Source organism: Epinephelus moara, chromosome 14 (assembly GCF_006386435.1).
Source record: "Epinephelus moara isolate mb chromosome 14, YSFRI_EMoa_1.0, whole genome shotgun sequence".
Classification (NCBI taxonomy): Eukaryota; Metazoa; Chordata; class Actinopteri; order Perciformes; family Serranidae; genus Epinephelus; species Epinephelus moara.
Genome location: NC_065519.1, coordinates 23,247,663 through 23,271,557, shown reverse-complemented (window position 1 = coordinate 23,271,557; position 23,895 = coordinate 23,247,663). Strand labels below are relative to the sequence as shown.

The window sequence follows — 23,895 nt, the reverse complement described above, 5'->3', positions numbered from 1 at the left end:
ATCCCTGATGAGGTCAACCACAAACATTATCCCTGCACTATCAAGCCAGTAGCATCTTATTAAATCACTGTCGTTCAATATACGGAGAATATCTCTCCTTCCTCTCTGTCTTTCCGCCATGTTCTCTGTTTAAGACACTCTTAGGCTTCTTAAAAGTCCTCCTCTCTCCTCTTAACAGTTTTTCACCTTAGGAGCTCTCTTAAGGCCTAAGATGCTTTGCTTACCAAGGGAAAATTCTAAGAAAAATCTTAGAATTCTAAGATTTTTCTTAGAATGACGTCCCTAAGAGCTACTTTTAGTCTTAGGATTCTTTGTGAATACGGGCCCTGATGTTTACACAAACTCTGATCACAAACTGTCAGATCTATGACTAAATAAAGAACTCGTGTTCATGTGGATTGGCGTCTGTTTGGGTGCACATTTTAAAGAAATAGTTTGGGAAATGATTATTTGCGTTCTTGTCGAGAGTTAGGTGAGAAAATCAGTACCATATTGTAAATATCAAGGGGGTCATCCCTTTGTTCCCTGGGTCCTTGTTTAGGTCTGTGTTGAGTTTTGAGCATGTGTCTCTCTTCATATAAACTAAGACTGTAAAAGACTGATAAGAGTAATCTTCACCATTGATAAAAGCAAAACAATAAAAAAATAAATAAACAAAAAAAGCAAATAAATAAATCTTACCACTGAAACTGATGCTGTCTTTTTACTTTATACTTGTACTTACATGCTGGTAAAATGTAGATTAACCGAACTCACTCAAATAACCATATTCCTACATAAAGCCCACCTCTGCACGGGACCACATATATTGTATACTAAAAATTTGTACTTAACCTGCAATGCTTATCCAAAAATGTAGTCTTAAATTTGCTTAAAAATGATCTAGAAAATGTCTTCAAAAGCATTAGATTTAAGTGTCTTATACCTGTAGACACCCTGTAATAAAACACCCCTATACCTACCTGATATTTATCGGTTTCATTGGGGTGTTATTTTTAGAATATACTACAGTATATAATGAACCACTCTGGAAGCTCAAGAGTTTTGAAATACATTAAAAGCCACAGTACAGTAGACAAAAAACAGTGTTTTCCTCAAGTACATGCAATCCACGGTTATTCAGTGTTTTTACCTGTTTTAATTATTGGTTCTGTTTGGAGGAGGAGACCTCCTGTGGGTAATTTGGCTTCTGAGGCCTTTACTATGAAGCAGTACTTGAGGTTTGCAAGGTAACAGGATACATCACAGTGGTAATTTATGCTGAAACTACTAGAATAGGTTTACATCAGAGGATCGAATCACAATCAACACCCTGACCACTGAAGAATCAGATCACTGGGAAAAAAATCCAGGCATAGACGAAAGTCCTGGGTGACAGGTAAAATGAATGTATAGTCTTATAGGTCAGTAGAACCATTTTATTGTTCCAGGCTGTCTTGTGCAACTCTGTTTTTTATAACAGAGCTTCCAACAACAGAGAGATAGTTTTCACACAGCGATAGTAGTCACATATTGATTATTTTAGCTGCATTTTAATTGTGCAATGTTCTACAAAATAACATTAATTAATTATGATTGGAACTGGAAATATAAACAAAACATTGTCTTTTATTAGAAAAATAATCCACTCACTGTTAATTGGCTCCAGTGATTATGAACAGATAGACCTCATCTGTCATTAACTATTTTTCCTCTCTGTGTTAGCAGAAACAGCCTGGCATTGCTTTTTAAGCTTTTTTTTGTGACATTCAGACAAGCTCCCTAACTTAATATCATCTTTAGTTGGATGATCTTTATTTTTATTTATTAATTTTTTGTTAGTGTTGCTACTTTTTTTATCCCGCTGGACATTGTGTGCACTTTGGAAAACACTGAACACTAAGAAAGTAGTCTACTATCTGGCCAAAAGCCAGCCAGCAAAACAATGAATACAAACAGAGCAGCCGCGCACATCCAAAAAATGAAGAAGGTGCTGGACTAAATGAATAAAACTGAAAAACTTATTCTGAACGAGGGCACCTGTGGCCCGAAACGTCACTCCAGGATGGTGGAATAAATGCACCTAAAGGGAGCTGAAGTGTGTGGACTTTTCTTTGTCTTTTCAACCCAGCAAAACAAATCATTCATCTCACTAATGTGCATCTAGACCATGTAGGTGTTACAACTTATTAGACAAAAAAACTTCCAGTGGTTGAATTATGTCAAAGTTGAACCAGTGGCCTCAAAAACAATCATGACAGTTCAGTCCTTAGTTACAGTTCCAATAGCAAAGGAAACACTATATCCACCATTACACACCCAATCCACATTAAGTACAATTTGTGTATTTCTAAGTTGCTTTTTGCATCCGTTAACACTTTGCTCCATGGCTGCAGAGCCCACTGGTTATTGCAGGTCATTCTGTGTCTCTTTTACTGGTGGCTTCACAGGATAACATGTCTCAAACCAGGCTCAAAATATTTGTCATAGTAATTCTACTGAAAACCTGAGCAGTTTCACAGAATTCATTCTTCTTTGGTCTTCTCTTCCCAGGATGTGTGAGGCCGTACATGGTCCAGAACAGCTGGGTAAACCTCACAGAAACCAACAGGGGCTCGTTCCCTGTTGGCACAGTGCTGCAGTACAGCTGTGACCCTGGTTACCTGCCAGACGGACCCAGTATCCTCACGTGCACCACACTGGGACTTTGGACCTCTGATCCTCCTCACTGTATACGCAGTGGTGGTAAGATATTTTGGTCCACCGCTGTTTTTTCTGACCCATGAAGTAATCAGGAGTGACTGTGTCGAGAGCAGCATTTAAAAATCTGTCTCTCATATTTTCATACATCTTTATTTTCTGTTATTTTAGTGCTATAGTCTCTGTAATTGTTTTAGCCAATTTTGCTAACATATAAACTTAAAAAAAAAAAATACAAAAACAATGCACTATTAACACTGAGCTGGTACTTCATATGTTGCATTTTTTTTACCCCCTTCAGCCTGTCTGCCCCTCTCCAGACCTGAAAATGGGGGCTACACCTGCCACCCATCCCCTTGCCGAATGTTTGCCCATGGCACTGTGATTGAGTTCTTCTGTGACGATGGCTTTGTTCTCAGTGGAGACTATAACTACCTGACCTGTCAGGATGGGCAGTGGGATGGCCCCATGCAGATCAGTTGTGTGAGCCAAGGTCAGTCAGTCCTCAAACCCAGACCTATCAGTCCATCATGGGTCTTTAACACCCACTTGTCACTTGATATTTTGACTAAATCAGTCCACATAGAGATTGCCTTTTATACTATCAACAGTCTAAGCTGCGGAAGATCTTGTTTTAATATAAACCTTCTTCAAAACAATTTTTTATGTTAAGCTCACAGTTATTTTAAATTTAATTTATTGTTTTTTTGCTCTATTTTTAATTCTTTCTTTTACCTGTAATGTAACTTGTAGCATAAATGTGCTACATAAACAAATCCTATATTTATTATTATTAAAAAAACAAGTACAGATATTAACTGTATTTCTGACTGTCGTCCCCTTTCTAAGGTTGTGTAAGACCCTCCACGGTGCAGCATGGCACAACTAATCTGACAGACAGCAATAGGAGCTTGTTTCCTGTGGGCACGGTACTGCAGTACATTTGTGACCCTGGTTACCTGCCGGCCGGACCCAGCATCCTCACCTGCACCCCACTGGGGCGCTGGTCCTCTGAACCTCCTCGATGTATACGCAGTGACGGTAAACACAAACCTCCTCATAGTACCGTCTGCATTTGTGACCCTCTTTACACCTGGAATCAACACATGCTGTAATCTGAATGAACAGATGTTATCAGCTCTAGGTGTATTATATATTTACTATATCTATTGAACTATATTCTACCTATGTCCTTAGAAGGTTGTAACATTTTAATGTGCTACATGAACAAATCAGGAGGTTAGTACAGCTATTATAACCTGTATTTTTGACTGTCATCCATTTTTAAGGTTGCATAAGACCCTCTACGGTGCAGCATGGCTCAACTAATCTGACAGAAACCAACAGGAGCTCGTTCCCAGTGGGCACAGTACTGGTGTACCGCTGTGACCCTGGTTACCTGCCAGATGGACCCAGCATTCTCACCTGCTCCACACTGGGACACTGGTCCTCTGAACCTCCTCGCTGTATACGCAGTGACGGTAAAGACAAACCTCCTCAAGATATTGTGTTGTTTACCATAATGTGAGCAAGTGAGAACGTGAAGTGAAGAGGCACGAGAAAATGTAATTGTACTTCTATTGTTCCGTCAAATTAAATGTTACTGTAAAAACAAGGGGCATGAGAATGGAGCCTTGGGGAACTCCTCATGCCATGTTTGTACCCTCAGATGTATAATTACCAGTCTACAAAAAGTAGTCCCTTCCAATAGGGTTCAAGCCAGTTTAGCACTGATAGCTTAGCGAAACAATATGCAGCACTGGAGTTGGTGTATTTACTGTTTTCCTTTCTTTTCTTCTCTTTAAAAGTATGCCAGCCTCCATTTCAGCCAGAGAACGGGGGCTACACCTGCCACCCTGCCCCATGCCAAAGACTTTCTCATGGCACTGTGATTGAATATTTCTGTGATGAAGGCTACGTTCTGAAGGGAGACTATAAATACCTTACCTGCCAGTATGGAGAGTGGGACAGTCAGATGAAGCTCAGCTGCCTCATGGAGCAAGGTAAAAAAAATTTAGATGACACATTTGGACAATAAGATGAATAATTACAGTAAGTTTTGCACACATTACTGTGTTAACTGTTATCTGTCTCGCAGACCGAGATCCAACTTTACCGTTAGGAATGCCCGCCTTGTCCATAGTGGCATCCACAGCCAGCTCAGTGGCACTAATCCTGCTCCTGGTGGTGCTGTTTGTACTCCTGCAGCCAAAACTTAAGTCCCTCCATCGGTGAGTCTGCCCTCAATATACGGCAGGAAACTATTTGTAGAAGTAACAAGTTGAAAGATTTTAAATTTCCTCTTGTCCTCCACACCTAGACGTGATCAGGGTGTGTCTGGCCAGCCCGTGTCTATCATGGTGGAAGGAGTCCAGGTGACCCTACCCTCATACGAGGAGGCTGTAAATGCCAGCGGAGCCTCCGCCTCAGCTGTCAGCTCCGAGTCCCGAGTCCAGATAGTGCTGTCTGAGGGTCAGCATGCCCCAGCGCCAGAGGCTGGCCCCTCTAGGCCTTCTTCCCTCAAACAGCAGCAGTCAGAGATGGCTGTGGTGCACCCTGTGCCACCGTCCTCGTCATCCCCGTCACCCTCACCCTCATCCTCTACCTGGGGTCTGGAGCACGCAGGTGCTGCAGCCCCTTCATCCTCACAAAGAAGGCCGTCTGCAGGCAGCGACCAACACAGCCTGTCTCTGGACTCTGAGATGGACTACTCTGATGGTAAAGCCCTCGTCAAACACACTTTTTACTGACTTAAAATCCCCACTGTGTACTGATGCAAGTGTTTGTCTGTTGTCTACAGATATGCCATTGCTGAAGGAGGCCTGAAAAATGCAGCAGCCTTAGGACTTATCTACTGACCTGTACTGGTGAGCGGGAGGCCTCTTGTGAGTTTGTCAACACAGACGAGGCCAACTTAAGAGGCTCTGAGTGAAGCTGTGGGTTACTCAGAATAGTTCCTCGGTCCAACCACAAAGGAGAGCAGAGAAGGGATTTACATGTACATACATGCTTACATTTTTTATAGGAATTCCTACACTGTGTATGTACGTCTAATGTCTGAAGCTCGGTTTGAAAATGCAGAACAAAAAGAGAAAGGAACAGGCACCTCATGAGGGAGCGTGTCTTAAAGGCTGTTGAAAAAAATGACTGATGTATTTCAGTTGAATGGGCAAAGCTGCAAACTCACTTTGGGAGCTAATAATCTCGTCAGTGTCTTGTTTACTGTTACTTTTCTTTTGACCACATATCACATCATTTAGGTCGCACATCAGCAAAGATGCATGAAGGCCAGGTAATCTAGATTGTTGTCCAAGTCATGCACACTTAACAGCATTGTCTTCAAAGATTTTTGTGGTTATGAATCTTTATTTAAGGTGTTATTAATCGCGACTCACGCCATTCCCCACGTCACTGTACAGTTTAAGGCTGCATGTCCACCCAAGAGTTCAGTCTGCTGCGTTTTTGATTGGACTGTGGGAAAACAATTCGAGAGACTTGTTGTTTCAGGCGTGCACTCAACACATTTCACCCCTGCAAAGCATTCAGATGTATTCTACTCATACTCATCCCCTTGTCCCCAATGGCCTTAGCTTTACACTTCTATGCACAGGTATCTATAATATGTACAATAAGGAATTTTAAAAATGAATGTTAGTGAAATGCCTCCACTGCTTAGTGATGTTATGTGTGGCTTTGTCAGACACATCACTTGTACACCAGAAAATATTATTCTCTTAATTTATTTAGGCTGCTTGGAAAATTCCTGTTTTTAAGTGTAAACAGGAAACTAAAAGGTGTATTTAATTTATTTGTGTCCAGAACGCTGTTGACCAGCCATGGCTTCTTTTGATGCTTCCACAGCTCTTGTGAACCTTCAAACAAAAGTAGGTCTTTTCACTTTGCCGCTTCAGTTTTGATTCTATTGCAGGCACGTTATATGTGACACTGTAGATGTGGTTGGGAAGCTCCAACACAAAAACGAGCAAGTGTACAGATTAGTGTAATGTCAGTGTTCACTTTGTTTGACTGTCCATTGAATTTTCTTTTGGACTGAGGAATGGAGTTTTTTGTTTCTGTGAAGATGGTATTTTAATATATGTAAAAAGTTTTAAGTTATGTTAACTGTGTATATACCATATGACCATTTTGATTAAATATTATTTGAGGTGTTCAAATTGCCTGTAACGTTTCTTTTCATCTCTGCTTTTGAACATTCCAGTTTCAGAAGAGCAAATGACATGTCAGTAGATTTTATAGGCAAGGCAAGGCAGCTTTATTTGTGTAGAACAAGGCTGTTGCCGCAGCGGCCCGGGTTCGACTCCAGCCTGTGGCCCTTTGCTGCATGTCACTCCCTCTCTCTCTCTCCCCCCTTCACACTTGTCTGTCCTGTCAAATAAAGGCTAAAAATGCCCAAAAAATATCTAAAAAAAAAAAAAAAAAAGAAGATAAAAATTAATTAATAAATTATTTACAATTTAAAAAAAAAAAAAAAAATCACCATTAAAAATGGCAAAAGTGCAGACAAGAAGTGCAAAGATAAAAAAAAATATTATTTAAAAATGAGGTTGCAGTCATTACAGGATGGAGTAGGTAGTGTAAAAAGGGATGTTTTTAGCTTTGACTTAATAATGTTCAGAGTCGGGGCTTGTCTAACATATCTGGTATATCTTATTCCAGGTTTGTGCTGCATGATAACAAAACACTACTTCACCATGTTTTGTCCTGACTCTTGGGACGGTCAGTAGGCCGGCCCCAGATATCCTCAGGGTCTTGAAAAGTTCATATGTCACAAGCATGTCAGAGATATATTTGGGCGCTGAGCCACAAAGTAATTCATACACAAGCAGCAAAATTTTGAAATCAGTTCTCTGAGTTACAAGTAATCAGTGTAAGGATTTAGGACTGGAATATTTCCAAGTTTTTGTCAGGTCCCCCTAGCAGCAGCATTTTGAATAAGCTGAAGTTGCCGTACAGCTTGTTTTGAAAATCATACAAACAGACCACTGCAGTAATATAATCTCCTGGAAATAAAGGCGTAGGTGAGCCTATCAAGGTCTTGCTTTGACTCTAGCAATGTTTTTTAAATGGTATCAGATGACGTTATGGATTTGATGTGGCTGTGGAAATTTAAATCTGAGTCCGGGATAACGCCAAGGTTTCTTGTGTGACCCTTAAGAGAGAGGGATTCAAGGTGAGAGCTGACACTGTCTTTCTTTCCGTGGCCAAAGACAGTTATGTCAGTCTTATCCCTGTTGAGTTGGAGAAAAATGTTGACACATCCAATCATTTATTTGCTCAATACAGTGACACCGGCGTTCTACAGGTCCATAATTACCTGGTGAAAGTGATATGTATATTTACCAGTCATCTGCATGATTATGGTAGGCTGCATTATTATTTTGTGTGATTCTGCCTAATGGAAGCATATAGAGATTAAACAAGACGGGTCCCAAAATGGATCCCTGTAGGACCCCACATGTCACAGTCATCTGCTCTGACTTCAAACACACAGAGTACTTCCTAAGTACTTACTATAAATTCAGTCATTCATTCATACTCAAGTCATAAAATTAGTGCATTTCAATCTTAGATCAGATATTTTGAATACAAAAATATTAATACTTCATTATTTTTCAATCATTAACCTCCTACTTAAACAGGCACTACCTGTAGTTAATATTGTATAGAACAATGAAGAATATGTAGGTGATACTGAGAGAGTGAGAGGTGCATCCTCATTTGATAGTAGTAATCTCTTCCTCGGTCCCGTTTTTAAAGTCAGCACCATCTGTATAAGAGAAGGGGGATATTAGACTTTTGCGTCCTTTGGTCTCATTATGCAGAAACACACAGATAGCTGTGACACTTACCGTCAGTTGGTGGCTTGAATACTTGGTAACATCTGAAGCACAGGAACAGCAGAATGGCTTCACCACACTGGAATATGCAGTATAACAAGGGGAAGAAAAACATGGGTCCAATGATCTCAGGGGGAAAGGCCACTTTTAGAATGGCCACGCACAATTGGATATTTTGACACCCTGTTTCCATGGAGACTGTCCTGCTGCATCTAAAAAGAGGTAGTTTTAATATTACATATTACATAGTGTTTTTGCTAATGAAAGAAATGAATTGACAAGAGAATTAATTTCCAGGTGATGATAGCTTGGTATTTAAAAATGGCAGGTTTGTACAAGAGGTATTGTGTCGTGCAAGAAACATTTCTAGTGACGATTCTCTCTGACCAATCCACCCTCTAGTAACAGCTCCGCTTGCTTGGAACTTTAATTGAGATGGTACCGAAAAGTACCAGGTACTATCCAGAGCTTTTGCTAATGGAAAACCAAAAAAGTCAGTCAGAGCCATGCTGTACCACGGAGGACTGCCCATTTTTCCAACAGCCTAAAATTCCTAAGCCCCGTTAGTCCGAAAAATGTCCCACTGGACCAAAAACCCATTGTGTTTGAAAAAACACCTGATTTAAGTGGCTCAAATATGGCAGCCAAACGCCATGAAGGGTCAGTAAAAACATTTTTTTGGAGGGAAACGGGACTTTGAAGGATTGAGCATTTGTTTTGGGAAAAACAGGCTGTTAAGAATGGGCTTTTGGTCAAATGGGACAATTTTCAGATCAATGAGGCTTCAGAATTTGGCATGGTTCTGTACCATGCAGGGGGAATGTGGCATAAAAGAATAACAAACTAGAATTACCCCCTTGCAGTTGTATGCCTCTGCAAAACGCTCAAGTTGCATTAAAATTATTCATCTATTACTGTGAAAATATGGATTTTTCACACATCTTCCTCCCTAGCAGCACAGAAGATCTATACAATCAGCACAGTTTAAAGATTAGTGTGACCAATTCAGTATCTGACCAAATATCTCCCCCTGTTCCTGAGATATGACGTTGAATTGTGGCCAGAAAAGTGTTTTTGCAGAATATTATGATGTCACAATGAAGTTGACCTTTGACCTTTTGGATATTCAATGTCATCACTTCATCATTATATCCTATTAGACATTTGTTTGAAATTTTGGCACATTGTGCACGTTGTGCCAAATGTGAGGAAACTCTCTCAAGGCCTTATTGAGATTGCAATCACGAGAATGAGACAGATGCAAGGTCACAGTAACCTTTATCTTTGACAACCAAATTCTAATCAGATCACCCACGACTAAAAGTGGACATTTCTGCCAGATTTGAAAAAATTCCCTGAAGCTGTTGTTGAGATGTCATGTTCACAAGAATGAGACAGATGAGGTCACAGTGATCTTGACCTTTGACTTATGATCATCAAAATCTAATCAGTTCATTGTTAAGTTCAAGCTAACGTTTCTGCCCTCAAGGCGCTCTTGAGATATCGTAATGATGACAATGGGACGAACAGACAGATGAACAGACAACCCCAAAACTTAGAATTATAAAGCTGGCTGTTGCTTGCACAGAGGCATTAAAAAAAACGTTCACAAAGTGTCCTTTATTTCTTTATTTTTTCTCATGAATTACTCGATGCACTTACCTTTTCAGGCCAAAATAAATCCTGAAATTAAACAAAACCAAGTAAGCAACTCAAATAAAGATATGTCTAGCGTGTATTCACTTACTGTGGATTGAGTCTGCATAAAACAGACATGCCATATCCAAGCGTAAAGCCAATCATTGGCATCAGTGTGACCACGACCAGAAAATCAGGTGTCCACAGTATGTCTTTGAAGGCAACACTAAATAGGATTGTCCCTATGATGCAGGTAACACCCATGATGCTGAGACCAGCCTGTCGAGAAAGTAAAGAGACGTGTTACGAGAATCAATGGGGTCAGTATATCTCCCCAAATACTTTAATCTCAGCACCAAAGCATGTTTCTTTTCTTTTTTGCCATATTTACAAATGTAGCAGATATCGTCTGAAGGCTTCAAGTCTGCTCTTAGTTTAAAGGATTGTGGCTCACTTTTTTTTTTTTTTTAAAGATATTTTTTGGGTGTTTTAGCCTTGAATTGATAGGACAGCTTAAGTGTGAAGGGGGGAGAGAGAGAGAGGGAAGGACATGCAGCAGGGGGCCACAGGCTGGAGTTGAGCCCAGGCCGCTGTGGCAACGGCCTTGTACATGGGGCGCCTGCTCTACCACTAAGCCACCGACGCCCCTGTGGCTCCCTTTTTATTTGGACCACAAATTATAACCACGCCATGAAGTGGTGAGTTGTGGGAAACACTTTGTGTCCAACAGAGCTTTATCACATAAGACATGATGTGTAGCAGTAAAAGCACAGGTGAAAATAGTCAAATGAATGTACTGAGTTCCATTTAGCTGCTGCAGTTTCGGGGTCCTGGCATTACGCATGCACGCTGGATTTCTCTCCTATGACACGTCAAAATCTCTGCTGTATAAAAGGACTGTCTTTAATAGTATATGCATTTTAGGAGTCTCACATTTTTGATGATTGATGAGTACTTTGGTTTGTAGTGATTGATGGCAATGCCAATGCCACAAGGCACCAGGGAGAACACGAGAGTAAAGATGATGCCGGTGTACGGTACAGCATTTTCCAGACCGGGGAAGCCTTGGCTGAAGATATAGAGCAGCAAAGGCATCAGACCCAGTGCTACGACACTGGAGCAGGTGGTCATCACGATGCTTGAATGGTATCAGAGAATAAAGAATCATTAGTAAACTGTCATACCTGAAAGGAACTTTCGGTTCATCAACAGTCTGTAATACTACAACCAATTGTGCTGTCCCAGCTTAAGTAGTTAATGATTGAATGCATTTGTAATCTTCCAACAAGACAGGAATCAATCCATGACTGAGGGTTTACCTGAGGTTCATGTCCCCCTTTAAGGCCAGGGAGAAAATGTTTGATAAGCTTCCCCCTGGAGAGCAGCCGCAGATCAGCACAGTCACGGCCTTCAGGGGCTCCATCTGTAACATTTTGGCTAGAGAGAAAGCAGTCAGGGGCATGAGGCTGAACTGGGCCAGCAGTGCGATGGCTACTTCTTTTGGCCGTAAGAGATGGAACTTAATTTTGGAAATCTCCATCGTACAGCCGAGGGATATCATGGTGATGAAGAGGATGAAGATGGTGAAGATATTGCCGAGTGTGTTTATGACGGGGGAGATGTCAAAGAGCCCCATACTTCCATTGCCAGAGAAATTTCCATTATTGGAGATGTTAGCAAATCCCTTGAAAACTTCCTTCACATTCATTGTTGCACTGATCCAAACACTGCGTTTATGGTGCTGTGGATTTCACCTGTCACACAAAGCAAATTAAATACTTAACCAGCAAAGGTATTATAGTAATGGATTCTAGACTTTTATACATATATAAAAATGTAGTCATTTCAGTATTGAGGGAATTCGTGGGAATTATTTTCAGTGGCAGTGCGCTAGTGGGTCTGGTGGGTCGCATCCCATTCTGAATGGACCGTACATTACTCGCAAACATGTCAAGTCTGTAAAAAAAAAGAAAAGCAAAGCACACACACTAAATTTCCAGCACATAGTTTTTATTATGAAGTGCTGTTTTCTGTTGTAGAGTGAGTGACTAATTGACAATTACTTGACAGAGACAGCAAACTAGCTCGACGACGTGGCCAAACGCAAGTATAATGCTTAATGTAATAAACTGTGGGACCTTGAACTAATGACTAAGGAGAAATCTGGCCCACATGGCCAACACATTCTCACTCTGACAGCGTCACATATTGACGTCTGGTCATGGCCTTTTCACGTCCACATGCAATGTGCGTCGGTACAAGACCACGAATTGACGGGGTTTTTTTCATCAACAACAAACACACATTGTTGGGTTTAGGCAACAAAAGCACATGGTTAGGTTTAGGAAAAAAAAACAGGGTTTGGCTTTACGATCTTGCGGGATGCGAACACCATTCTGAAAGTTGGTGTTTGTTGGACCCATCCACCACCCCTCCTGCCTATCGCAGTTTGACTTTGACCGCCTTAACTTTGGTCCTAGTCCCGTAACGTTCCCCTCTGACACCGCTGGGCAACGTTAAACTATAAAGGCATCTGGAACTGCCATGTAACTCATTATTTTGTTTTGCCGCCAACATATGTAACTGAATGACTTGCTCTTTATTTTGCTGAGCTGGTTTCATCCAGTGATAGAAGTTGATTTACTCAAGTACTGCCCTTAAGTTTGAGAAAGATCTTAATCTCAATCTCTCTTTCTTTTTTTCTTTTTGGGAAATGTTGTAGTTTCGATGATTGTTAAAGTCATTTTCCATGCAAAACATTCCCTCAAATATAAGGACATTATTTTTGATTTATTAAAGTGATTTTTTTTGCATTGAGCACCTTTACTTTTAACCCTAATTGTACTTACATATTTTTACTTTAGTAACATTTTCAATGCAAGACTTTTGCTATCAAGTTTTTCTACAGTTTGATATAAGTTAATTTACTTAAGGAAAGGATCAAAATACTCCCTCCCAGTTTACAGCTACAATGATAGCTTTACTCCAAACCTGACTTTCATTGGATTGCTGTTTGCTGAGGGGAGCACAGAGAGAAGTGTGTATGATTGTGACTATGTGTCATCACATCTGGTGTGGCAGCCACTTTCAGTCCAGTATGCAGCTTACACAAGTTTAATGTGGAAAGTTAAAGCCTCCATTCTTTTCAGAAGCAGTTTTTAATGAAAAATATTTGCATATTCTGGATTTCTGATTAAGTTATTTAACTTCTTGAGGAAAACCCACATCAGACACAAATTATTATTCCAAACAGAGTAGTTTTATACGTATGAAAATATGTCTGGAAGCGATCATTAGGAGAGCTGTGGTCTAAAGAACATTTTCCCCATCGACTACCAACATCAAAACCCCCTATACTTGCAACAATCAAAGCAGCTTTAATACTAATTCTGTGTAGGTGTGTGTAATACTTTATTTTTTGTAGAGGTGTCAACATATCTCCATCTGCAGATGTAAATCTGACATTATATAACAACCTGTATTTCCAAAGAGTGTTGTGCAACCACTTTACCAATTTCCCACTCATCCAAACATCTGTTTCTCCTGTTTGAAGCAGCCATTGTTTTGTTCTAAAAGCATGTGCCTTCATGCCTAACTAATCAAAAGATATCACAATGATAAGCTAAAAAACCAAGGCACTTTCTTACCTTAATTTCCAGCCAGCTTCTGCAACTTCACTGTGTTCGCTTACGCACCTGTTTCCATCTCTTCGCATATCCTTGTGCCCAGCTCCTTTTCTCTGTGTGTGGATCCCCTGCCCTCCTCCCCCTCTGTCGCATGGGCGCATGGCAACATGGTGAGTGTCAACCCTGCAGTCAACTGCAGGAGCAAGCCATCAACCAGCTCTCTATCACTGCTGAAAAGATGGTCTGATGGACCAAAGACAACAGAGGAGACGGGGTGCATCAGCTTTTGCTGAGGTAGAGAAGCTGCATGGTGGCCAGCTGGTAACAACCTTGAATTACGGTTAAATTGTGAGCTAAGCTGTGTTTATGAAAACATTTTAGGTGAGAAACAGGCAATGCAGTAACAGAATCTTGGTTCATATCTCACCAACAGTGCTTAGTTTTATCGTTTGATCTCAGTGTTTTTCAGCCTTTGTTTTTACAATACAGGAAACAGTGTGGCGCCCACTTCCTGTTCACAAATTCTCATACTACAGCCAAACAGTGCACTAAAATATGTTTCTGTAGACATTTTAGATAAGAAATGGGGCGATATGTTAACAGACTCTTGATTTACATTTGATCAGAAAGTTTTACCATTTGGAGTTTGGTCGAAGTTTGAGAGCGAAAAAGATGGACTGGTCTCTCGCTTGATCCACTTTTATATTCTTTGTGTCTGTGGTGGTCAATACTTCCATGTGGTGGCTGGCATACAAAAATGCAGAAGTACAGTCAGAATGTTGTTGCCTTAATGGTTAGGTCAAAGTTAAAGGGGCCGTATCTTGAATCTTAATGCACCTCACGTGCTGACATTCAGTGGAGCTGCTTACACTGTACACTGTAAACATGGTTGGGTAGGTCCAACACAAAAACGAGCAAATGTACAGATTAGTGTAATGTCAGTGTTAACTTTGTTTGACTGTCCATTGACTTTATTTTTGGACTGACGAACTGAGATTTTGTTGATATGCCTCCATGTTGGCTATAGCTGTGGCCGCAGACATTATGTTTTCAGGTTGTCTGTCCATCTGTACATACGTCCGTACCAGTCTTGTGAATGCAATATCTCAAGAAGGCCTTGAGAGAATGTCTTCATATTTGCCATAAATGTTCACTTGGACTCCGTGATGAACTGAGTAGATTTTGGTTGTCAAACGTCAAGGTCACTGTGTCCTCACAAAAGGTGTTTTTGGCCATAAGTCAAGAATTCATATGCTGACCTTGCACTGAACTCGTTCCCGCTAATGTGTTATCTCAAAAACTCCTTAAGGAAATTTCTTCAAATTTGGCACTCAGCAATGAACTAATTAGAATTTGGTGGTCAAAGTTCAAGGTCAGCGTCACTTCACAAAACATGCTTTTGGCCATAACTCGAAAATTCATATGTAATTATGACAAAACTTCACACAAATGTCTAATGGAATAAAACAATGAAGTGATGACATTTCAAATATCCAAAAGGTCAAAGGTTAACTTCACTGTGACATCATAATGTTATGCAAAAACACTCCTCTGGCCATTATTGAACCGCATAACTTCAGCTAGCTTCTTTGCAGCAAGATCCATAACCTATTTGAAGCATTGCCAACTGTCATGGCTACATGTGAGTCTAGACAGACTTGGATGTAAACTTTAACTGTAATTTGACTGGTCAGCAAAGGCATACAACCGCAAGGCCATTATTTTAATCATGAAGATGGTATTTTAAGATATGTAAAAAGTTTTAATTCAGGTTGACTATGGTGACTGACTCATATATATATATATATATATATATATATAATGTATATGTACGTATATATACCATGCCGCCATTGTGATTAAATACTATTTGGGGTATCTGTAACCTTCCTTTTCATCAGACTGCTTTTCAACTCTCCAGTTAAAAAATAACAATTGACACTTCAGTAGATTTCATAAACTCATTCATTCATACTCAGATCATAAAAATTGCAAATTTCAATCTTACATCAGATATTTTGAATACAAAAATATAAATACTTCATTATTTTTCAATCATTGACCTCCTACTTCGGGCACTACCTGTAGTAAACATTATATAGACCTGATTGTGTAAACAATAACTAGGTAATATTAGTTGCACATGCTTCAACAGTCTTTCTGTCAGTATCTAAGGCCTGAGTGGGGAATGTGTAGATGATACGGAGACAGCGAGGATGCTGAATTGCTGCATCCTCATTTCACAGGATTCTGTTTTTCCTCGATTGCCCCTTTAATGTCAACACCGTCTGTGTAAAAGAAGGGAGATATTAGACCACTGCATCCTTTGATTTCACTCTGCACAAGCACACAGGTAACTGGGACACTTACCCTCAGATGGCGGCTTGAATACTTGGTAACATCTGAAGCACAGGGCCAGCAGAAGGGCCTCACCGCACTGGAACGTGTAGTATAACATTGGGAAGAAAAACATGGGTCCAATGATCTCAGGGGGAAAGGCCACTTTTAGGATGGTAAAGCACAGCTGGATGTTTTGACACCCTGTTTCCATGGAGACTGTCCTGCTGCATCTAAAAAGAGGAGAGTCATTAGTTTTTATATTACATTATTCGAATATCATACTCAAATGCACTTGTGTTGTTGCTAATGAAAGAAAGAAATTGACATAACAGAATTTGCAGGTTTCAGTTGTTCATTTAAAGCTTTTCTCCACTTATTTTAATAAGCTGAAGTTTGAAATACTGAGGGACAGGTGAAGAGAGGAGTATTTTTAGCAAAATCTCCCTAAGTTATCAAAAGTAAAGGTACTTATAAAACTGAAAAATGGCTCCTGCGAGGGGCTGACTATTACATGTTACATTATTTGATGATGAGTACTGATGCATTCATGCCTCAGTAGAATTTTGCTGTTTTAAATGTAGGGAAAGTAACAGGCAGTATAAGCAACTGGTGGAGTCTATAAAAGGGACAGGGAGCTCACCTGGGCCTTTCTTCAACAAAGATGTTTTTATTGTTTATAAAAATATGCTTTCAGTCCCGTTTATGTAATGTTAACATGATTCTTTAAACATATAGATTCCAGTCACCTACATGTCTCAGACTGGGTGAGGAAACCGTGTTCCTGTCTGGCAAGGTACATTATTTGCTTTCACATTACTTACATTTACATTACTTTTTAATTTATGTTTTGTAAACTGTTTCTTGTAAAGTTTTCTTTTCTGTATGAAGGTGCCTTTGTTTCTTTTAGTTTTTAAACAAAGAAACTATACAGGAGCCAACCACTGTTTTTCCCAGAGTTTTATAGTCTTATGGTGTGTCTCAAATCACATACTTCTGTTAGTATACTTCTATGTAGTATACTATATGCAGTATGTACTCATTGGCGTAGTGCGCAAATTTCGACAGGGTAGTGTTGTCTCAAACCAAACACTGCCGTTGATCACTCTCCGGAAATGACGACCGCAAATTAGCTAGTTAGCAAACTAGCATTAGCATTTGTGTTATCGTTCACGGTACCAAATCATTACAGACTGCTAAATTAACCCAATAAACATACCGTTGGCTTATACCCAACAAAATACCCTTGTTTAGGGGTACAAAAGTTGCTGGAAAAGCAGGGATGGGTTGGTAAACAACTGCAGAAACTTTGTGTTTTTGGAGAAACGGGACTTCAGAGCAATGGCCATTTGTTTTTGGGATAACAGGCTTTTGAAGCAATGGGCTTTTGGTCCAATGGAACATTTTTCAGACTAATGGGGTTTCAGAATTTTGGGCTGTTGGAGCAATGGCATAGCACTGTACCATGCATTTTTCTCATGAAATACTAGATGCTTTCACCTCTTAAGGCCACCATAAATCCCTAAATTAAACAAAACCAAGAAAGGAACTCAGATAAAGGTACATCTAGTGTGTAATCACTTACTTTGGACTGAGTCTGCATACGACAGACATGACATATCCCAGCGTAAAGCCAATCAGTGGCATCAACGCAGCCACGACCAGAAAATCAGGTGTTAGAACCATCCACAGTACGTCTTTGACAACGATACCAAACAGGGTGAACCCTACAAGGCAGGAGACCATCAGGATGCCGAGACCAGCCTGTCGAGAAAGTGATATGAGTCAATGGGGTCTGTTTATCTCCCCTAATTGGTACGTGAACATCAGCACCAAAACATGTTCCTTCGCTTTTCTTCCATATTCACAAATGTGGCAAAACGTATCTGCAACCTTCAAGTCTGCTCTTAGTTTAAAGGACTATGGCTTCCTTTGTATTTCGACCACAAATTATAACCATGCCATGTAATGATGAGTTGTGGGAAAACACCTCTTTCTTACAAAAGGCAGGATGTGTAGCAGTGAAAGGCTGGCTTTCTCTCCTATGATATGTCAAAAATAACTGGGTTTCCATCCAAATGTATCACAAATTTTAAGCGAATTTTATGAAAATGCGCAAAAGAAACTGCGAATTTATGCATGTTTCCATTCATTAAAGTTTTGCGAGTATTGGGAGTCAACAGGTCGAGCAGTAGGTGGCGCTTCTCGTGAAAAATAAAAATAAAAATGCAAATAAACACCCGTAGAAGAAGAGGGTGCCGTGAGATGACGTCATTGAGAGCGTCTCATGTCCACAACTGATGTAAACAACTACTGGCACATCCATGACTACGACGAGCTGGAGAGATTCCTTGGGAACTTCTTGGCTATTCCGAGAGCTCTCATCACACTCATATCAGTGTTGTCAGCATACATAAGTGTCCTGAAAAAGAAACGAGAAAGACTACACTCGCTGACCAGAGTACTACTGTTAGAAATTGGGAGAAGGGGACCATTGCGTCGTTGTCCGTGTGTATGGGAACGTAGGCGCATAAAGGACTTTTGGGAAGTAGTTGTCCAGCAGCACTTCACTCCCAAACTGTGGACTCGTGGAGTGGAAGTGAAGTAGAAGTAGAATCCGGTAGCCTACGTCATCGTTTATTCGCTAAATCTGTTTCCATTGCCAAAAGTCGCATTTTCCTAATATCGATGCGCTGACTTTTCCACCCCCTCCAAGCGTTAAAACTTTTTTCAAATTTCTGGCGTTTCCATTCAAGTTTTTCTTCGCAATTGTTGAAAATGTGAATAAAAATAGGTGGATGGAAACCCAACTAATGTCTGCTATGAAAAAAGGACTGTCTTTAACAGAAAATGCATTTTAGGAGTCTCACTTTTATGATGATTGATGAGTACTTTGGTTTGTAGTGATTTATGGCAATGCCAATGCCACAAGGCACCAGGGCGAATGCGAGAGCAAAGATGATGCCAGTGTACGGTACAGCATTTTCCAGACCGGGGAAGCCTTGGCTGAAGATAAAAAGCAGCAAAGGCATCAGACCCAGTGCTGCGATACAGGAGCAGGTGGTCATCACGATGCTTGGAGGGTATCAGAGAATAAAGAAACATTAGTAGACCAACACACCTGAGAGGAACATTTGTGTTAGTACACTTTGTAATCTTCCAACAAGACAGGAATCAATCCATGACTGAGGGTTTACCTGAGGTTCATGTCCCCCTTTAAGGCCAGGGAGAAAATGTTTGATAAGTTTCCCCCTGGACAGCAGCCACAGATCAGCACAGTCACGGCCTTCAGGGGCTCCATCTGTAACATTTTGGCTAGAGAGAAAGCAGTCAGGGGCATGAGGCCGAACTGGGCCAGCAGTGCGATGGCTACTCCTTTTGGCTTTAAGAGATGGACCTTGATTTTGGAAATCTCCATCGTACAGCCGAGGGATATCATGGTGATGAAGAGGATGACAATGGAGAAGACATTGGTTGCTTTGTTTATGGAGGGGGGGATGTTGAAGAGCCCCATGCTTCCATTGCCAGAGACATTTCCCTCATTATAGATATTGGCTATTCCCTTGTAGACTTCTGTCACATTCATTGTCGCGCTCGTCCAAACACTGTGTGTTTACAGTGCTGTGTCTTTCACCTGTCACACAAAGAACATCAAATACTTTAACAACAAAAGTATTAGATTTTCTTCATTAGACTTTTATACACATATATAGATGCAGTCAATTCAGTATTAGGTTGTATAGTTTGAGTACTTTCCTTTTTTATGAAATGTATCTCATATAAGCAGCTTATAAGTCACTCATAAACCCACTCATTTGCTTTTAGCACGTTGCAGATTTCCAAGAAGTTTTTGTTCATTCTTTATTCTTTTTCTTTGAATAAAAGTTTTTTGTCAATCATACTTGCTGTCTGTTTAGTATTGTACAAGAGTGAATGATTCATCAACCCCTACTGTGCCAAGAACTCCAAAATCCTTCCATCTTTGTTTCTGACATGGTCAATTTCATTCATTTTCCGTAACCACTTATCCTGTTGGGGGTCACAAGAGGTCTGGAGCCTATCCCAGCTGACACTGGGCGAGAGGCGGGGTACACCCTGGATAGACTGCCAGACTACCACAGTAGGTCTGACACATAGAGACAGACAACCATTCACACTCACATTCACACCTATGGGCAATTTAAAGTCACAGATTAACCTGCATGTCTTTGGACTGTGGGAGGAAGCCAGAGTACCTGGAGTGAACCTATGATGACACGGGGAGAATGTGCAAACTCTGCACAGAAGTGCTCCCCCACTACAGGGTTCAAACCAGGAACCTTCTTGCTGTGATGCGACAGTGCTGACCACTGCATCACTGTTCCTCCCGCTATTTTTAATGATCATTAATTATTTCTGAAATCCATTTTAATTAACAATGCGTCCCCAACATTCAAGTAATGTACTGAGGTGCAAATTTGGGGTGCTTTTAATTTAGTTGGGTACTTATTTAACTTTACTTTGCGCTCCTAAACAAGCACCTCAGCTCTGTATGTAAATGTAGTTTCTGTTTATTAATTTAATCAGTACTTTAATAGGACTCATCTATCTATCTATCTATCTATCTATCTATCTATCTATCTATCTATCTATCTATCTCTATTGACCTATCTTTCGATCTTTCAACCTATCGACCTACCAACCTACCGACCATCCACTATATTAGAGTGTTGTCGAGCTAGTTTGCTGTCTCTGTAAAGTAGGTGTCCGTTACTCACTCTACAGCAGAAAACAGCACTTCAAAATAAAAGCTCTGTGCTGGAAATTCACTGTACATAAAAAATGAAGTGTGATTTCTCGAACTTGACACGTTTGTGAGTCACTTGCGGTCCATTTAGAGTGGATCTGCGACCCACTTTTGGACCACCAGTTGGAACCACCGCTTTGGAGGGAAATCTTGTACTTTTTACTCCATTACAATTATTTCATAACTTTAGTTACTAGTTACTTAACAAATTCAGAACTTTGCTCACGAATCATATGAAAATACATATGAAAGGGCAGCTGTAACAATTAGTCAAGAAAGAAAAATTTATATGACTTCAACAATCATTAAAATATGATGATTGTTGAAGTCATTTTTTAAATGCAAAAACCTTTCATGGTTTCAGCTTCTTAAATAAGAGGTCTTGCTGCTTTCTGGATAATTTTGATTTATTAAATGGATTTAAATATTTCTGCACAGAGTACTTCTTCTTCTTCTTTTCAAAGAACGTTTATGTCCAGCATTTAATTTTTTTATGAAAAATATTTGCATATTCTGGATTTTTTTTTACCAAGTAATTTAACTTTTTTAAGTAAAACCCACATCAGACACACATTACTATTCTAAACAGACATGTATTATATGGTATAAAACATGTCTGGAGAGGATTTTTAAGAGAACCGAGTATAGATTTAGCCTTGAAGAAGTGCTGCAAAAGAAAAAAAAAATCAATCTTTAGTTTGAAAAACACTTTCCCCATTGACTACCAACCTCAAAACCCCTTATAGTCAACATATTCTCACTCCAACCTTGTCACATATTGACGTTTGGTTTCCACATTCACATACTAAGTGCAAGGTACCCTGGGTGCGTTGGTTGTTGACGTTCTGGGACACTGTCAAGCTCTGCCTGTTACGTGCATTGTCTTCTTCCACAATAAACTTCTGTTTTCACAGGAAATGAATCATTTACAAACAGTCTGTTTCAAAATAAACGCACTACGTCGGTACAATGCAGCGAATTGACTTTTTTTTCCTTCAACAACAAACACAACAAAAGCACGTGATTAGGTTTAGGAAAAAGAACAGGGTTTTGCTTTAGTATCTTACAGGATGCGAACACCGCTCTCTCGGGTGAAACTTGTGGTTTGTTGGACCCATCCACCACCCCTCCAGTCTGCCCCACTTGGACTTTCACCACCTAAACTTTCGTCCTTGTCCCGCCGCATTTCCCCCTGACGCCGCCGGGTGCGAATAAACTATAATGGCAACCGGCTGTGTATCATGCCGACGTTAAAGGCCTTTAACAACGCCTTTTTCATTGGTTTCCGATGCCGCAAGTCGCTGCCCAAGTGCGGGATTTCGACAACTTCAGAGTGAGACCGGGCTCAGATAGTAGCTACAAAAAATAGCTTTACAACTGATTGTGTGTAGTTGGTGTAATCTTTAAAATTCAGCAGCTATTACTTTATTTTCCTGCAGATATGTCAACATATGTACATCTGCAGGTGTAAACAAGAATCTGACATTATGTAATCCTCCTAAATAGTGTTGTGCAACCACTCAGCCAATTTCCAAATCAGCTTCATTCCTCCTATTGTTAACAGTCATTATTCAGATGCTGGTGGGGGACAAATATTTGATGGAATCTCTGAGACATGCAATGGATCCAATAGCAGCATTTACTCTAGAAATATGGACTGTTATCGTGGGGAAAATACAAATTAAAAAGAGGGGTACACATACTAAGGTGATTTGTATAAGATTGAGTATACAAACAATGGGTTCAAGAATGCATGACGGCGATGTGTAAAGTTTCAGAAAATGGCGAATTTATGAGCTTCCAAGAGCTAAAGATAAAGTATGGTCTGGAAGATACAGATTTTTTTAGGTTAATGCAGTTAAGGGACTATTTCACAAAAGACATAAGGTCAGAACCAGAGGAAAGTTGTGACTGAGGGGATTGTAACAGCACACAAACAAAAGGGTTCTCGTGTTGTTGAGACTAGTGTGGACCCTAGTCGGGGGGGGGGGGGGGGGGGGGGGGGGAATTCTGCTGGAAGAATGTTAACCCGCTTTTTCATAACAGCCAAATTAAAAAGCAGGCAGCTGGGTGTACAGCAAAGCCACTGGAGGCTGTGTGGGAACAGGGAGGCTGACCATGTTTTTTGGAACTGTAAGGATCAGGTCATATAATGGGAAAATACTCATGTGGCTGTTAAAAATGCCTTGGGATATAAAATCCCGAATGCCTGCCTTGTGACGTATCATGGGTACATTAAAGGTGCTTTGATGAGAAAAGATATTTACTTGAGTCTTGCTTGCAGCAAGTAAGAAAGCTATCACAAGGCACTGGCACAAAGAAAACCCCCCATACAGGAACACAGGCTGGAAACTGTCCAAGAAATTTTAGTGATGGAGAAGTTGACATACGTTTTGAGAGTTAAAGAGAATACATTTACATTTACACATGACACCCACTGAAAGATGCCTAACTTGAAGATACTTATTTAAATACTGAAACCATCCCGGACACCCATATATTGTTACTGTTTTTATTTAAAAAGAAAAAGAAAGTCATTGTGCAATAAGCATGTGTCTTCATGCCTTACTAATAAAAATATATCATAATGATAAGTTAAGAAATAAAGCCACTTTCTTACCTTAATTTCCAGCTACTACAACTTCACTGTGTTCGCCCACGCTCTTGTTTCCATCTCTCTTCACACTCTTGTGCCTTGCTCCTTTTCTCCCTGTGTGAACCCCCTGCCTCCCCCCTTTCTTCTGTCACATGGGCTCATGGCAACACAGGAGGTATAAACACTGCAGTCGCCATCAAAGCCCCACTCTGTGCACAACTGCTTTCGTTTTCACATGATACACAGAATTCCAGTGAATCCAGCTCTTAGTCCAGTTATTGGAAGTCATCCCTCCTCCTCAGTGAGTTCCTCTTTTTCAGGGCACTGTGGAAATGTTGGGCATCGGTGGCGGAGATTATGTGGAAGGAATGTCGC

General features: G+C 40.3%; 3 protein-coding genes across 5 annotated transcripts in view; 1 reads left to right on the top strand and 2 right to left on the bottom strand.

Annotated features, from left to right (window-relative positions):
- Positions 1-7,086, top strand: part of LOC126400991 (sushi domain-containing protein 6-like) — a 9,034-nt gene extending 1,948 nt beyond the window's left edge. Inside the window, exons 3-10 of one of the 2 annotated variants that reach the window (XM_050062014.1) lie at positions 2,533-2,724; positions 2,981-3,172; positions 3,529-3,720; positions 3,969-4,160; positions 4,488-4,682; positions 4,778-4,910; positions 5,000-5,397; positions 5,480-7,076. In XM_050062014.1, the coding sequence (XP_049917971.1) occupies positions 2,533-2,724; positions 2,981-3,172; positions 3,529-3,720; positions 3,969-4,160; positions 4,488-4,682; positions 4,778-4,910; positions 5,000-5,397; positions 5,480-5,505 (1,520 nt within the window). In that variant the 3' untranslated portion in view covers positions 5,506-7,076. Of the gene's footprint in view, positions 1-2,532; positions 2,725-2,980; positions 3,173-3,528; positions 3,721-3,968; positions 4,161-4,487; positions 4,683-4,777; positions 4,911-4,999; positions 5,398-5,479 lie in introns of both variants that reach the window. The other variant, XM_050062015.1, reaches the window with a different exon arrangement.
- Positions 7,087-8,414: 1,328 nt separating this feature from the next.
- Positions 8,415-12,035, bottom strand: LOC126401194 (sodium/bile acid cotransporter-like). Its single transcript, XM_050062311.1, has 5 exons — positions 11,495-12,035; positions 11,109-11,313; positions 10,285-10,454; positions 8,550-8,581; positions 8,415-8,467 (listed from the first exon to the last, which is right to left on the bottom strand). The coding sequence occupies exons 1-5, from the start codon at positions 11,881-11,883 to the stop codon at positions 8,415-8,417; spliced, it is 849 nt and encodes a 282-aa protein (XP_049918268.1). The 5' UTR covers positions 11,884-12,035.
- Positions 12,036-15,750: 3,715 nt separating this feature from the next.
- Positions 15,751-23,751, bottom strand: LOC126400995 (sodium/bile acid cotransporter-like). Of its 2 annotated transcripts, none has more exons than XM_050062025.1 (6): positions 23,545-23,751; positions 19,336-19,772; positions 19,009-19,144; positions 17,724-17,902; positions 16,172-16,371; positions 15,751-16,089 (listed from the first exon to the last, which is right to left on the bottom strand). In XM_050062025.1, the coding sequence occupies exons 2-6, from the start codon at positions 19,722-19,724 to the stop codon at positions 16,037-16,039; spliced, it is 957 nt and encodes a 318-aa protein (XP_049917982.1). In that variant the 5' UTR covers positions 19,725-19,772; positions 23,545-23,751; the 3' UTR covers positions 15,751-16,036. The 2 variants fall into 2 exon arrangements, with proteins under 2 accessions (XP_049917982.1, XP_049917981.1); XM_050062024.1 differs by having other exon boundaries at positions 19,009-19,213; positions 23,545-23,743.
- Positions 23,752-23,895: the final 144 nt, after the last annotated feature.

Excerpts from the sequence above, each read along its gene's own strand:
- LOC126401194 (XM_050062311.1), bottom strand. The coding sequence starts at position 11,883 with ATGAATGTGAAGGAAGTTTTCAAGGGATTTGCTAACATCTCCAATAAT. Across the intron at positions 8,582-10,284 it reads TTATGCAGACTCAATCCACA|ATGTTACCAAGTATTCAAGC; the intron begins GTAAGTGAATAC and ends CCTGTGCTTCAG. Across the intron at positions 8,468-8,549 it reads ATTCAAGCCACCAACTGACG|ATGGTGCTGACTTTAAAAAC; the intron begins GTAAGTGTCACA and ends TCTCTTATACAG.
- LOC126400995 (XM_050062024.1), bottom strand. The coding sequence starts at position 19,724 with ATGAATGTGACAGAAGTCTACAAGGGAATAGCCAATATCTATAATGAG. Across the intron at positions 19,214-19,335 it reads AAGGGGGACATGAACCTCAG|CATCGTGATGACCACCTGCT; the intron begins GTAAACCCTCAG and ends ATACCCTCCAAG. Across the intron at positions 17,903-19,008 it reads ACTCATCAATCATCATAAAA|GCTGGTCTCGGCATCCTGAT; the intron begins GTGAGACTCCTA and ends CTTTCTCGACAG.